The 15,825-nt window shown below is 47.9% G+C and overlaps 1 protein-coding gene across 6 annotated transcripts in view; it reads right to left on the bottom strand.

Annotated features, from left to right (window-relative positions):
* LOC147241234 (receptor-type tyrosine-protein phosphatase mu-like) overlaps window positions 1–15,825 on the bottom strand; it is a 129,763-nt gene that overhangs the window by 64,981 nt on the left and 48,957 nt on the right. For all 6 annotated transcript variants that reach the window (XM_086191115.1, XM_086191116.1, XM_086191117.1 and 3 more), the window contains exons 5-9: window positions 12,151–12,229; window positions 11,441–11,556; window positions 11,158–11,332; window positions 6,176–6,288; window positions 4,622–4,802 (exon numbers count right to left, since the gene is read on the bottom strand). In XM_086191115.1, the coding sequence (XP_086047241.1) occupies window positions 4,622–4,802; window positions 6,176–6,288; window positions 11,158–11,332; window positions 11,441–11,556; window positions 12,151–12,229 (664 nt within the window). The remainder of the gene's footprint in view (window positions 1–4,621; window positions 4,803–6,175; window positions 6,289–11,157; window positions 11,333–11,440; window positions 11,557–12,150; window positions 12,230–15,825) is intronic.

The raw sequence follows: 15,825 nt of genomic DNA, 5'->3' as shown, positions 1-15,825 counted from the left end.
TCTCCAAGGTTGAAACAACTTTGTTCACATCATATTAAATGTTCTCTAATTAAATTTTACAAACAGAGCAGGTTGAGAACCCCCACTCAAACAATGAGTCGTCACACCTGGGACAGTCGTCATCTGTGTTTGTTTAAATTCACCTGGCACATCTCACCTTCATGGGGGGGGGGGGGGGGTGTATAGCAGTGATATTCTCATGGCAGAAGAACATCCTAATATACTTTTATAGTGAAAGGACCTGTGTTTGTTTACTGGCTGCAGAGAGACAACAAGACAAACTAAGAAGAGACAGAGAAGACGTGTCTGAAGGTGAGTTCAGGAGCACGAGGATGAAGATGAGGAAGAAAGGCGGCTTCATTTTTCATTTCCAGGAGCTCGTTTCTCCAATAAAAGAGCAAGCAGGACATGAGGTAAGAATGATGGATGACTCAGAACAGACGCAGCTGCTGGAACCTGACGTTCCTCTGTTTCCTACAATCCCTCTGACACCATCAGTCAGAGAGGAAGATGATGCTCCTGCATCCCACAATCATCAAATCATTTAACAGGGACCAAGCACCGACAGCGCTCTCAGGTCTCAAAAATTCCAGAGACAGCAGGATGGTTGCGGGATGGTCGGCGGGACGGTCGGCTGGATGAGATGCAGGAAACCAATCAAAGATAAAAATACAGAAGTAAAAAGGTCTAAAAGCTTTGGACGTTAAAGGAGGCAGAGCGTGAAGATGAGAGGTGGAAAGAACAGTGGTGAAATATTCAGCTGATATTTGCTAAAAGCCTCAACGGACAAACAGCACACACATTTTAATGGATGTTAACAAACACACACACACACACACACACACACACACACACACACACACGCACACACACAGGAGGAGAAAAAGTTCCCATATTGTTCGCCAATGGTCCCAAGAAATGTTCTCTTTAGGACTTTTAATGGATAAACTTTCTCAAATTGTAGAACGTTCAAAGAATGTCCTAAGAAGGTTGTCACCTTGTAATGTACTCATATTCTCATCAGTTGGAACAATGGGGTACTCCTAACATCTTTAGGCTGGTCCTTCAAGATCTCCACATGTTCCTTCCAATGTTTGCAAAACCTTTGGTGCCTCAACAGGAACTTTTAGGGGACTTTTAGCACTGTGGCCTCACAGCAAGAAGGTTCCGGGTTCGAGTCCCGGCTCAGGCGTGGGGTCTTTCTGTGTGAGTCTCCATGTTCTCCCTGTTCCTGCTGGGTTCTCTCTGGTACTCCAGCTTCCTCCACAGTCCAAAGACATCAATTTGGGGACGAGGCTGACTGATTCTCTAAATTGACCGTAGGTGTGAATGTGAGTGTGAATGGTTGTTCGTCTCTATGTGTTGGCCCTGCGATGGACCCGTGACCTGTCCAGGGTGAACCCCGCCTCTCGCCCGTTGATGCTGGGATAGGCTCCACCCCCCCGCGACCCTTACTAGTAAGGAATAAGTGGAAGATGACGATGGACGATGGCTCTGGAAGGGAACTGGAGAGAAGAAGTGTTCCTTGATATATTTGGTTCCATTTCCTGCTGGAATAGAAGGTGATTCATTTAACCCCTTAAGCTGCAGTGTACCGTCACCTGTACAGGAAGTAAACAACTTTGTGATTCGACATATTTTAACGGCATACAACAATGTATCTGGTCATGTTAAACCTCGTTCAAAACCTGGTAGTCGAACAATTAAGTAGCACTCAATCACGATGAATAATGTTACTTGTAGCCGGAGCTGAGTCAGACTGTTGCTAGGCAGGCAGCATGCAAAGGAAAATACCTTCATACAAACTTTGTACTCTTGACGTTGTCATCGCCAACATTTAAAAACAGGCTGCTTTTCAATAAGTCACCAAGAGTCCATAGATGTGGAATCTCAAAGGATTTCCTCCAACGTTCTGTATTTCCAGCGTCATCCATGTTATACTTGAACAATAGCATAGCCCAGCATCCACAGCATCGCATCTAAAATTCCCTGTAGTGTCATACAGAGTTGCCAGTATTCATTTAGTCCACGTGACATGACTTTTTGGGTCACAGTGAGGCCCTGCTGAACACATAAATACCACACACAAGCCAATCAGTGCCTGGGTTGTTGAGCTACAGCGCTGAAACCCCAACCAGCCCCCAGTTTACAGAACAGACCATGTATCATTTGATTGACTCTTACGCCTGCCTATGAGATATTTTCCTAACGGGAAGTAGATATTTTTTCAGCCAATAAACAGACGAAAAAAACAGTGCCAAGTATGAGGGTATCAAGTTTGGTGGGCAACAACAAGGCGCTTGCGCACTTGCCATGCGTAAAGTTAGCTTGGCTGAGTAAAGCAGTGCTGTAGTCGTCAATGCTGGTGAACGCAAGAGAGCGAGAGAAAAGATGGCCAGGATTCAGCAGAGGAAGAGGCCAAAATGGTGCTTCACTCCTCTGCCTCGGACACTCGGATGAGGAGCCTGCTGTCGACCATGAAGACATCGAGCAGTTTTTGCAGGACCAAGACATGGAGCTATGAGTGATCCAGTTGTTCCAGATGCGCGTTCATGTACAAACAGTAAATAATGGGCTATGCTATGTTTTAAATGCTGTTGTTTACTTCTCTTTACTTATGCTGGCCAGTCAGAAGCCTGATTTGCATGAGGAATGTGGGAATTAGCTGCATGAGAGGGGGGAGGGGCGCATTCATCTACAGTGAGTCAGAGTGTAAGATACCCCTAACCCACTGAGTGCCCAAAGTGCGCCAGAACACTGTGGTGTACACAAATGATAGCATGGATGTCGCTGAGTCAAACGTTAGCACTGTCGTTGCGTGCATTGCACTTTTGTCTCTTTTGCAAAGCATACAAACTCAACACTGATTGGAAAATTTCGGAGCGCTAATGCAGCTAAGGAGGATGGAGTTTTTTGTTGTTTTTTTTCCCGGAGCTTCCACAATGACAGCCTGACAGGCAGCAAGGTGACAAAATCAGGATGTGACAGGAAGGTAGATCTGTGTCAACGGCTCATATTGTGGGAAACCTGAGACAATGCGGGTTGCGCTTTTCACACTGCAGGCGAGCCGAGCAGAGCTGAGCCAAGCCGCTGAACGCACGGGTCGCTTAGAGGGTCGGTTGACGCAGGTAGAAATGCCGAGGTGACCCTTTCAGAGTACCCAAACACCGGCATTCACCCACATTTTTGGTGCAGTGTGAAAGGGGCTTGAGTGGGATAGTGAGGCTGGAAGAGCCTCACAAAAGCCTCACAGTTATTATTGTCAGTTGCATTCAATTTCAATTCAAAATACAAAACAATTTTCTGAACAGTTTTACAGTGATGAATTAAGTTTTTTTTGATGATGATTTGTTCTATTGTTCTCTATTTGTTCTATTATTGTTATATATTTTATAGTTGCACTATTTCATGGTGAAGTGTGGGGTTAAGGAATGTTGGAAATTTGACGGTAGTTGGAGATGGTTGTTCTTCTGGACAATAACTAACCTGTCAGCTGTTTTAGCTCAAATCCAATCATGGATACAAATACACACACACACACACACACACACACACACACACACACACACACACACACACACACACAGAAACCTCATCTATATAGAAAGATTGAAGCCCCACTGAGCTCTCAGTCCTAAAGCTTGTCTGACGGTCACACAGATTTATTATTAAACACACACACACACACACACACACATGCCTCTGTATAATTCATCAGTAGTTAAATGAATAAATGAACGTGAGTTGAGGACAGACGAGTGTTATCGGAGCGTAAATCATCAAGATGTGTGTGTGTGTGTGTGTGTGTGATTGACAGGCAGGGTGTTTGTGTGAGACACAAACACCCTGCCTGTCAATCACATACACACACACACAAACTCATCTTTAATTGTTTCTTCCTGCTTCTGAGCCCAGAGGGACTTTTGTTCAGGCCTGCTGACAGCCTCATGGGGATGGAGCTTACAGCTACAGAACAATCAGACTGTCACATACAAGTTCTGATCCAGAACCTGGAAACCTCCAGGAGAAGGCACAAGTATACAAACTAAGATGAGACCCTGACTCACCATGTCATATATCAGACAATGAATGAAGTTTGACCCTGGGCGGCTCGACCTTTGCTCTGTTACATGGCAATCATTTAAACCCTGTTTTGATTTATTACTGAGAGATATCAAAGTAAATGGAGAATGTCCAGTTTAAAAATAAAGGAGGTTCTACAAAATAAACCAACAATGGTGTGCAAATACAGATAAAAGTAAAGAATACCAGAAATTATGATGAATCTGAATCAGCCATGAAAAATATTTAAACAAGAAAGAAGTAGAATCCTGAGAAGTTCAGGCAAGTGATCAAGTGCAGTAGCAACATGGCTGAATGGAGTAATTAGCAAGCTAATTGTTAATCACTTGCTGTTTGTTTGGACCCAGGGGACCCCTGCGCACGCGGGCGAACGCACACACACACACACACACACACACACACACACACACACACACACACACACACACACACACGGCTCTATGTTAATGATTGCCTGCCTAAAGAGCTCAGTGTTAGCCTCTAGCTGCTAGCCACTAGCTGCCTGTGGTTGACTGATGGCGTCCACCACCTGACTTACCAGCACACTTGGTCTGAGCTCGCAGCGGCGGGCCGGGGTTTCCCTTGCCTCCCCCCAGGGGCCTTGTGAGCAGCACGCTGATCTCATACTCAGTGTCTGGGTCCAGGTGGCCGATCTTGTGGGTGGGCTTATCAACAGGTGTGGTGTCAATCAACAAGCCTGCCATCGTGCGGTATTCAACCTAAAAACATAATTGAGATTAAGCTAAACTTTCAGACGTAATGTCAAGACGAGTTACAGATACATGTCAGGTAGAGACTTGTCATAGAGACAAGTCGGGTAGAAATGCTTTATGTTGAGGCGAGTCACACAGACCAGTGATATAGACATGGGAGACCAGTCAGGTAGACACGAGTCACGTCCAGACAAGCCAGAGAGACAAGTCAGGCGGAGACGAATCAGGTAGTGACGAGTCACATGGAGACTACTCACAAGGAGACCAGTCATGAAGAGACAAGTTACATGGAGACCAAGTTACATGGAAACCAATAAAGTAGAGACCAGTCAGGTAGAGGCCAGTCAGGTGGAGACCAGTCAGGTGGAGGCCAGTCAGGTAGAGGCCGGTTAGGTTGAGGCCAGTCAGGTGGAGACCAATCAGGTGGAGGCCAGTCAGGTAGAGGCCGGTTAGGTTGAGGCCAGTCAGGTGGAGACCAGTCAGGTGGAGACCAATCAGGTGGAGGCCAGTCAGGTTGAGGCCAGTCAGGTGGAGACCAGTCAGGTGGAGGCCAGTCAGGTAGAGACCAGTCAGGTGGAGGCCAGTCAGGTAGAGACCAGTCAGGTGGAGGCCAGTCAGGTAGAGACCAGTCAGGTTGAGGCCAGTCAGGTGGAGACCAGTCAGGTGGAGGCCAGTCAGGTGGAGACCAGTCAGGTGGAGGCCAGTCAGGTAGAGACCAGTCAGGTAGAGGCCAGTCAGGTTGAGGCCAGTCAGGGAGAGGCCGGTCAGGTAGAGGCCAGTCAGGTAGAGACCAGTCAGGTAGAGGCCAGTCAGGTACAGACCAGACAGGGAGAGGCCGGTCAGGTACAGACCAGTCAGGGAGAGGCCGGTCAGGGAGAGGCCAGTCAGGTACAGACCAGTCAGGTACAGACCAGTCAGGTAGAGGCCAGTCAAGTAGAGACCAGTCAGGTGGAGACCAGTCAGGTGGAGACCAGTCAGGTAGAGGCTGATCAGGTTGAGGCCAGTCAGGTAGAGACCAGTCAGGTAGAGACCAGTCAGGTAGAGGCCAGTCAGGTAGAGACCAGTCAGGTAGAGACCAGTCAGGTGGAGACCAGTCAGGTAGAGACCAGTCAGGTGGAGACCAGTCAGGTGGAGACCAGTCAGGTAGAGACCAGTCAGGTTGAGGCCAGTCAGGTAGAGACCAGTCAGGTAGAGGCCAGTCAGGTAGAGGCCAGTCAGGTAGAGACCAGTCAGGTAGAGGCCAGTCAGGTAGAGACCAGTCAGGTAGAGACCAGTCAGGTAGAGGCCAGTCAGGTAGAGGCCAGTCAGGTGGAGATCTTGGAGGCGAACTGGGACGAATGTTGATTAAAGCAGCCAATCTGTCTCAAAAGTTGATTCACCTCCCGCTCTATGATTGGTCCGTCTCCGTTGATGGAGTTGGCGTTGAGTTGGATCCATAGGTAGGTGGCGCCCACGGCCATCAGCTGAGGAGGGGCAATGGGGACAGGAGGCTCTGAGGGACAAACAGAGGCAAGATGAGTCTCACAAACAGAAAAACACACACACACACACTCACAGAGGATCTCTTAACGAGGGCAGGAAGGAGTTAATGAGTTAATTAATATTCGTGACCTTCGGCAAGTCACAGCAGACCTGGATTCCATTACCCACAATCCCCAGTTGTGCTGCTCTACTTCCTCCTGACCCACTTCAAAACACACACACACACACACACACACACACACACACACACACACACACACACACACACACAGGAAGAAGGATACGTGTGTGATGAAGCGTGTTTATCATGTAGCATGATCAGGTTAATACTCACCTGTGTGTGTGCGTGTGCCAGATAAAAACACTCTTCATTCATAGAGCCACTTGCTCAAATAATTAGACATGATGAGGAATTGACAGGAATCACGATGGCAAGAGTAAAGAAGAGTAAAGGGAGGTTCTGGTGGCTGCTGTTGCAGGATGTGCTGCTGATGGAGAATTGTTGGGTGGAGGTTCATTGAAGGAGGGAGGTGCTGGACCTGCTCTACTTGGACAGAGTCAGGACAGGACTTTGGTTGGGGTTTGGTGACACACAAATAAACCTGACTTGACTTGACTTTTTGTTGTTGATTTTATCACTGATTGAAAATTAGGCATTAACTGATAAAGTTTAAGAAAAACACACTTCAATTCTCTAAAGATGTTTAAGCGACAGTCCAATCAGAGTACAACTGCCAGGGAATGTAGGATTCAGGTGGGTTATATGACCTGACAGACACCTCTCACCTGTGTATGCATGTGTGTGCGTTTTTGTTTGTGTGTGTAAGTGGCATGTTTGTCATTGTCAGAATGAAGCTGTTGACTGGCAATTATGCCGTTGTGGCGTAGGAACATTGAAGGCAACTGATGTTAGTGAATGCATTCTGTCGGAGCATGTTACCCTGATGGAGGTCAGGTGACACACTGGGCAGCGGGGATGATGGGAAGGGTTCTCTGGAATGATTATGTTGAGATGACAGGACCTGAATTTATTAAATGATCTCAGAGGAGAACAGCATCCTGGGAAAACCGCCAGGGCTCTCAGATGAAAGTGATGCTTGTGACAGTGCTGTCACGTCTAATGAGTAGTTAAGTGTGTGTGTGTGTGTGTGTGTGCGTGCGTGTGTGTGTGTTAGCAGCAGCATTTGCAGGTTAGCGCTAACAATTTGACAGACTGCAAACAGGAAAATGTGGCGGTGACTGATCTTCACAAACTCTTTCTCTTTGACAAAATGCCTGCTGATTTTCCTTTGAAACACTTAAGAGACATTTAATGAGGCTCAGACAAACACACACACTAACACGCACACACACACATATGCAAACAAACATACACTCACACACACATGCAAACATATAAACAGGATGTGAGACTTATTGGAATGTATCTTTTAATACATGTACATTTATTTAATGTGGAATTAAACAGCCCCCCCAACCGTCACCTTAACGTGGTGGAGTGCCCTAAGGACTTTAGGAGCTATGCTGCTGGGGGCATTTTACCCCTGGTAGGGTCACCAAAGTCAGAATGGTTCTAAGCGAAGAGCCACACAAAGAAAGGTTCAAAAGACCCTTTCATGAGGAAAAACCAAAAGAGTCTGTGAACCCAGCCTGGAGGGTTACTGGGGCCCCGCCCTGGATCCAGGTCCATGTAGGGGCCCGTGGGTGAGTGCCTGATGGCCGGGCCTTTGCCCATGGGTCCCGGCTGGACCCACCTGAAATGGTTACATGGGCTCGTCCCCTGTGGGCCCACAACCTGCAGGAGGAACCAGAAGGGTCCAGTGCTGTGTGTATCAGGCAGCAGACCAAGGTGGGGGCCTTGGCGGTTTGATCCCCAGCTATGGAAGCTGGCTTTTGGGACATGGAATGTCTCCTATCTGGCGGGGAAGGAGCTGGAGTTAGTGGAAGAGGGTAAGCGATACTGGCTAGATATAGTCGGCCTCACCTTGACAAATAGCTGCAGTTCCAGAGCAAAGTCCTTCAGAGGGGTTTGACTCACTTCTTTGTTGGAGTTGCGCCAGGTGAGAGGCGGAGGGCCAGGGTGGGCTTTCAGATAGCCCACCCTGGCCCTCCGCCTCTCTGCCTGTACATTGGGGTTTGCCTGGTGCATAAAAGGGTTGCTTTCCTGCACCTTCGTGTTGGGAACGGGTCTTGATTGTTGTCTGCGCTTATGTTCCGAACAGCAGTTCAGAGTACCAACCCTTTTTGGAGTCCCTGGGAAGGGTGCTGGATGGCGCCCCAACCGGAGACTCCATTGTTCTACTGGGGGACTTCAGTGCTTACATGAGGAATGACAGCGTGAGCTGGAGCGGTGTGATTGGGAGGAACAGCAGGCCCGACCTGTACCCAGTGTTGTGCCTGAATGCGTTCATTGAACGATAGTTCATGAAGGCGTTCATATTTTGGAGGAACGTGAAATGAACGTACAGCACTGCTGCCAAGTGAACGCTACTGTGAACATGTTCCATCTGGTGTCTGAACGGTTCGCTCTCTTGTTCATCTTCGTTCAGTGGGGTACCCGATTTCAGGTAAAAATCCAGCTGAAAAAACTCTGTAAACACCTTTTAATATATAATGGAAAAACACCCAATCTGGCAACGCTTGCCACCAGTGTTGCGCTGGTGCACGCATCATCAAAACAGAAAGCAGCATGGAGGAGGCGGCAGGAGCGGCGTGTAGATCCAGCCCACGGACAAGACAAAACTCGACTCCACAAACCAGCAAGGACGCGTCCGACGGTCATTTAAACGAGTTTTATGACAAAGTCCAGGAAGATGGGAAAAATCTTACATTTCTGTGCAAACTTTGCCTGCCAGGTTTCAAAAAGAAAATACGCATTTCAGTCGCATCCACCACAGACCTGAAACGGCAAATTGAACTGAAGCACCAGGGTAGCCTTTCAAGGTTTGTGCAGGTAAATAAAGGAGGTAGAAGGACACAAAGTTGAAGATGAAGATGCAGTCTGACACATTGTTTCATTGTTAGAACTGAACTGCTGTCTGTGGTCCTAAATGGGCTGGAGAAGTCATTTTCTAAAAATAATAGCTCAAAGCAACATACGGGAAAAAAGAACTGAACCAGTTCATTTTTAGAACTGGGAACTTAGTTAAAATTATGAAGTATGAACTTTGAACTGAACGAGTTCATTTTAAAATCTGTCAACTGAACTTTGAACTAGTTCATGAAGAAAATGAACTTTCCCAACACTGCCTGAACCTGAGTGGTGTTCAGTTATTGAACTTTTGTGTGAGTCTCAGTTTGTCCATAACTAACACCATGTAAGAACATAAGGATGTCCATCAGTGCACGTGGCACCAGGATATCCTAGGTCGCATGTCTATGATCGATTTTATAGTCGTATCATCTGATCTGTGGCTGTATGTTTGGACACTTGGGTGAAGAGAGGAGCTGAGCTGTCAACTGACTACCATCTGGCGATGAGTTGGGTCAGGTGGCAGGGGAAGACACCACGCAGTCCAAATGAGTATCGAGGGTCTACTGAATGCCTAGCGGAAGAACCTGTCAAGATGATCTTCAATTCCTAGCTCCGGCAGAGCTTTGACCGCATCCTGGGTGCAGGGAGTGTTATTGACTCAGAATGGACCCTGTTCCACTCTGCCATTGTTGAAGCCATCACACCGAAGAAGGAGGCCTACAGGGCGTGGCTGGTCTGTGGGTCTTCAGATGCAGCCAACTGGTACTGGTAGGCGAAGTGGTGTGCAGCCGTGGTAGTTACTGAGACAAAAACTCTGGCTTGGGAGGAGTTCATTCATCGCCTCTGAAGAGGTTCTTGCAGGGGGGGGGGGGCAACTTTTTCACACTGTTTACAGTTTTGCTTTTTGTGGATGACGTGGCACCTCCAAGTCTGGGGCCATGTTCCCAGCCAGAAAAGGGTGGACTTCCCACTCCGAGTCAGGGGAGGTCTTGCCTCATGTTGAGGAGTTTAAGTATCTCGGGATCTTGTTAATGAGTGAAGGCAGGATAAAGCGGGAGATTGACAAGCGGAATGTGGCGGCGTCTGCAGTGATGCAGGCACTAAACTGGTCTGTTGTGGTGAACAGGGAGTCTAGCCAAAAGGCGAAGAACGAGATCCTGAATACAAGCGGCTGAAATGAGTTTCCTCCTCAGGGAGGCTGGGCTCTCCCTTAGAGACAGGGTGAGAAGCTCAGTCCTTCAGGAGGGACTCAGAGTAGAGCTGCTGCTCCTCCATGTCGAGGAGTCAGTGGAGGTGGTTCAGGCATCTGGTGAGGACGCCTCCCTCAGGAGGTGTTCAGGTATGTCTGACCAAAAGGAGGCCTCAGGGCCGACCCAGGACACGCTGGAGGGCTTGTGTCTCTGGGCTGGCCTAGGAACGCCTCAGGATTACCCCGGAAGAGCTGGGGGAAGTGGCTGGGGAGAGGACAGTCTGGGCTTTCTTGCTGAGGCTGCTGCCCCCGCGACCCGGACCAACCAGATAAGAGGAGGAGGACGAAGACGAAAACAAGACATTCAGATATTATTGATCAACCTTGGGGGTGCCCTTGGATGGTCTGTAGCTTCCTGTAGTTCATCTGATCGTAATTCTCTTCAGAAAACCAGTATCCTAGTCATTATTTCAGCATTGGTTTGATCTATCAATGCCTATCAAAACAGTAAAATCTACATTGATGATGTCATGAACCAGACACAAAGGTGTATTGGTGATCTCCGTAAGTATGAGACGGCAAGATGGTCATTTACCTGTGATGTTGTCATTTTGGGGCTGCTGTTCTCAGCTGAATTTGTTGTTTTTATTTGCGTCATGGCTTGTCTGACAACATAAAACATTTCAGAGACAAGACAATCCCTTCAGAGGACTCACGTTTGACAGTGAGGTCAGCGTAGGAGGACACACCCACCCCCTGCTCTGATTGGGCAATGCAGCGGTAGTGTCCAGAGTCACCCTTGGTGGTGTTCTCCACGTCAAAGCTCGCCACGTAGCGCTGGGGGTTAACCAACTTGGTTTCCCTGACAACAGCTTGGCGACTGCCCATCCCCTGACAACCAGAGCAGAAACAACCTGCTGATGAACTTTGACCTTCAGAACAAGGATTTACTGACAACATGATGGGTTGATGATCAGTGATCAGATTATTGATTGGTACCTGCAGGTAGAGACGCAGGTTGTTCTGTGGGTGTCCCTTGAAAGTGCACTGAAACATGGCTGTCTGGCCTGCATTGACGTCCACTCCTTTGATGTGCAGGAAGTGAGGTGTGCTCACTGAACACACACACACACACACACACACACACACACACACACACACACACACACACACACACACATCAGAGGTCACTCACTGATGACATCACAAAAATCTCCTGACACTACAGCATTTTTACCTTTGATCTTTCAAGCGAGGAAGATGTTATGTATGGGAGTGTGTAGAAGTTCTTTTTTGAGTGTGTGTGTGTGTGCACATGCGCACACATGTGTGAATGTGTGTGTTTGTGCACGTGTGTGTGTGTGTTCCTGTAAGTGTGAGTGTGTGTTAACAGAGCAGAATTTATAATTTGACTTTTCAGACAAGGCAGATAAACAGATGGATCAAAGTCCACACCAATCAATTCATATTTTAATGAGCCACCCTCTCACATGCACACACACACATGCACACACACACATGCACACACACACTGACCTTGATAATTCAGCTTAACTTTTAACATTGTTTTCCCATCAAGCAGCCAAAACTTGTTAACCCATCTGGATCCTGTTGAATGGGGGGGTGGGGGTTGTACTGTGTGGGAATGTGTGTGTGTGTGTGTGTGTGTGTGTGTGTGTATGTGTGTGTGTGTGTGTGTGTGTACTTACAGCACTGGTGTCCCTGCAGTATGATATCCTTGATAGCCAGAACTCCTCTCTGACCAGTGCTGATGGCCTCAAACACCACCTGACACACACAAATTGATACCACTGATTGGTTCATGATGAGTTCTGATTGATCAGTGATGTCATCATTAGAGGGTTCCAGCATGCTCTGTCTGATTTGCTACAGGAAGTACATGTTGATTGCGAAACGTTTGAATGCAGCACATTGAGAACATGAAGGAAATGTTCCCAATTTCCAATCAGAATATTTCTCTGTTTGAAGATCTAGGAGCATGCTACTGCAAGAACCTAAAGAAAAACACCAAGAACATTACTTGTCCCTGAATATTCTTTGGATGGCCTGTAAAATTTAAGGACCGGGATGAAAGTTCTAGGGGGATATATTTGTATCTTTTGTGACCCATCCCTCCATCCATGTTCTCCCTCTTCTCCTGTTGAGGGTGGTGGGGGTGGAGCCTATCCCAGCAGCCTTCCCCCTGGACAGGTCACCAGTCCATGGCAAGGCCAACACATAGAGACAGACAACCATTGGCTCTCCCAGCCACGCCTACGGTCAATTTAGAGTCTGGATTAACCTGGTCCCCTCTTGATGTCTTTGGACTGTGGAGGAAGCTGGAGTACCAGAGAGAACCCAGCAGGAACAGGGAGAACATGGAGACTCCACCCAGAAAGACCCCGTGCTGCAGCCAGGGCTCAAGCTCGTCCTCTGCGTGGTGGAGAATAAGTAGAACGATGGACGATTCTCTCTTGAGCTGCCGATGGTTCTGTTTATTGTACATCCATTGTCACAACACTGAATACACGAATGCTCATCGGCATACCTGCTGTGCTGCCCAAGCATAGTGACATCATCACACACATTACCATATAACACATAAGAGAATGTCAACAAGAAAAACGAGTCCCACAGCACAACGAGTAAGGGCGTTCTTAAATATCAACACTTAACAGATGAGAAAAATAAACATAGAGGACGGCTTGTTGATCACAAGCAGTTTCATCATCATTCATGTTGAAGTACCATCCCATTTTTATCAAGTGTATCACTGAAATTTGTACAACAAACTATAGTTCATTAAAGTCTGTGGTCAAGACTAGATCGGGTTCTCCTGCCCCATCAAACAGTATCATCAATACAAGAACCTGAGACCTGAAACCAGTCTTCAGGCGTCATCAAGATGGCTGCCGCATGGTGAGACAACTTGATGACCCGAGGTCAATTTCCCAGTTCATCCTGCGACCTATTTCTCTCTCTCTCTCTCTGCATGTGTGTGATTGTGCTTACTCATTCCAGTCTGACTGCTACAGAAACAGGAAATTCACACTTGTGGTTGGCACCAAGAAACAGGAAGTTCTCCTCCCTCCGTCCCTGTGGCTCTGTATCTCCCTTTATCATCCCTCCAACTCCAGCCCTCCAACCTCTGCTGTTGCCGGGTTGATACAGCTAACTAGTCACACCTGGTGTGTGTGTGAGTGTTTTGTTGTGTGTATGTGCGCAGCTGTCTTTCTGTCTGTGATTGGCTGTATTGACGTAAATCAGTCTCTCTTCTTCCGTGGTGAAAGCAGCTTGATGTTTCAGCTGGGGGGCACTTTACTCGCTGTGTGTGAGTGTTTGTGTTAATGTGTGTGTGAGTGTGTATGTGACTGTCGATATCTTTATCTACCTTCATCTCATCATCTCTTGAATCCATCATCCACAAACTCACACACACAAACTCACACACAGTCACGCAACCATAAACACACACACATACACAATCACATCAACATAAACACACACACATTCACTCACACACACACACACACACAAACTCACACACACACACACTCTAAACATGAATTGTATTTTGAAACCGTCATTGACGGAAACTTTAATTTTGGAGGGCAGACATTCATAGGAAGTATTGTTCTCCTTCGACGTACTCGTGTCATCTGTAACATCATTAGTGTGTGCGTGTGTGTGTATGTGTGTGTGTGTATGGGAACCAATTAGCTGCAGCTGCCAGAGCTTTGAAAGTCACATAAAAGAGCTTTCAATGCTAATCAACCACATAGAGGAGGGGAGAGAGGAAGGAGAGAGAGAGCAAGAGCCAGTAAGTGGCTAACAGTTAGCCCCTCTTACAGAGCTCTGTGAATCTCCAGGAACATCTTCCAGTATTTTCACTCCTCACACACGCGGCTGGTTTTCAGAACATTTCTGATTTGTGATTGTTTTCACATACATGGCTGTCCAGAGGCCTCATGTATCAACGAGGTTTACGCAAGAAAAACTTGCGTACGCCAGGATCAACGCTCACATTCAGATGTATCAACGCGAAAAGTTCATCGATTCTTGCTCTGTTTCATGCCAACTGTGGAGGGGCCGTAGAAGTTGGCGGAAAGCCGATTCTTGCGTTAACTGCACTTTGGTCCGTTGGCGACACCCTGTGGCGGTGTTTGGTAACTGACATTATTTGATAACCGCACATACATCGGGCACGAAAAAGCCTTCCAGCGGGAGATGGCAAACCGTTCCAGGGTGAGTCAGTCGATCCTCAGCCGGGCCAGGCCCTGGGTGGTGGACCTGATCATTGAACAGGCCAATATTAATCTGCAGCAAACGCCGGATTCTCTAATGTCTAATTCTCTAATGACTGCACTCATGTTGCCATAAAAGCGCCGTCCCATGAGGAACACGCTTATGGATGGACGCCAATCCCGGCCGGGCAGCCGTCCTCACACGCCAGAATTTCATTTCCACAGTGTGAATGGTTAAGAAGCTACAACACGATTCATGAAGCCAGATTAATTTATTTTGTCCACGAAACGTTCCAGAACATTTATCAGGTGGTTCAGGCTCATTGATCCCCGTTATGTCCTCCTGCGACTGCAGGACCGCCTGATTGAGGACGGGCTGTCCCAAATGCCGCTGGTCCTGGCGGATGACTCTGAGCCGGTGGACGGTCTGGTGAGGGAGCCAGCAGGGGTGCTGCTCGTCGGCAGCATGATGGCTGACGGATCAGTTTCTGTTAAACATGTTGGTTTATTTAATGTCTGATTCTGTGTCTTTGTTGCCTTCACGTCTGTGGCAAAGCAGGTGGAAATGTTGCTAAGAAATGGAGTTGCCACTGACCCTCCAGGCTCTCGGAGTCAGCGTGGGTGGGGGCGACAATCCTCCCACAGAGGTGCTGCTCATGACTGCCACCACCCGCTGCTCAAACTCTGTCAGGTGCCCCTCTCCCTGACCCCCACCTGTCTGGCCCGCACTCCTCCGGAGGGCAGCTCAGTAGAAGAGGTTCAGATGTATGAACGTGACGATCAACAACACTGCTGATGAGAAGGGAACTTTAGCCAATAACAGGTCCCACCACTGTTTTCATCTCGCGGGGGGCGTGGCTCTGAACCCACCTGGTTCACCCTCTCACTTCTTCTCCACTCTCAACCTTCATTGTTCATCCTGACACCACTGGACAGGCTGACCAACAGAATCTGCTGTCTCTCCTCCACCTCTCCTCCCAGCACCTCCAGCTCCACGCCGTGAACCTCCTTTTCTTTGACATTATTTTGAGAGCGCTGACAGCAGAGACCCTCTTTAAATGAATTTGCGTATTTATAGGTGGGCGTAACGAGGGCGGGCCCAGTCCTCCCACACCTGCGCTCAATTCCACGCTGATTGGG

This window comes from Aulostomus chinensis, chromosome 21 (genome assembly GCF_037954235.1).
Source record: "Aulostomus chinensis isolate RoL2024-O1b breed Wild chromosome 21, RoL_Achi_v1.0, whole genome shotgun sequence".
Taxonomy (NCBI): Eukaryota; Metazoa; Chordata; class Actinopteri; order Syngnathiformes; family Aulostomidae; genus Aulostomus; species Aulostomus chinensis.
The sequence above is the reverse complement of the archived record's forward strand: the minus strand, read 5'-3'. Positions and strand labels throughout refer to the sequence as shown.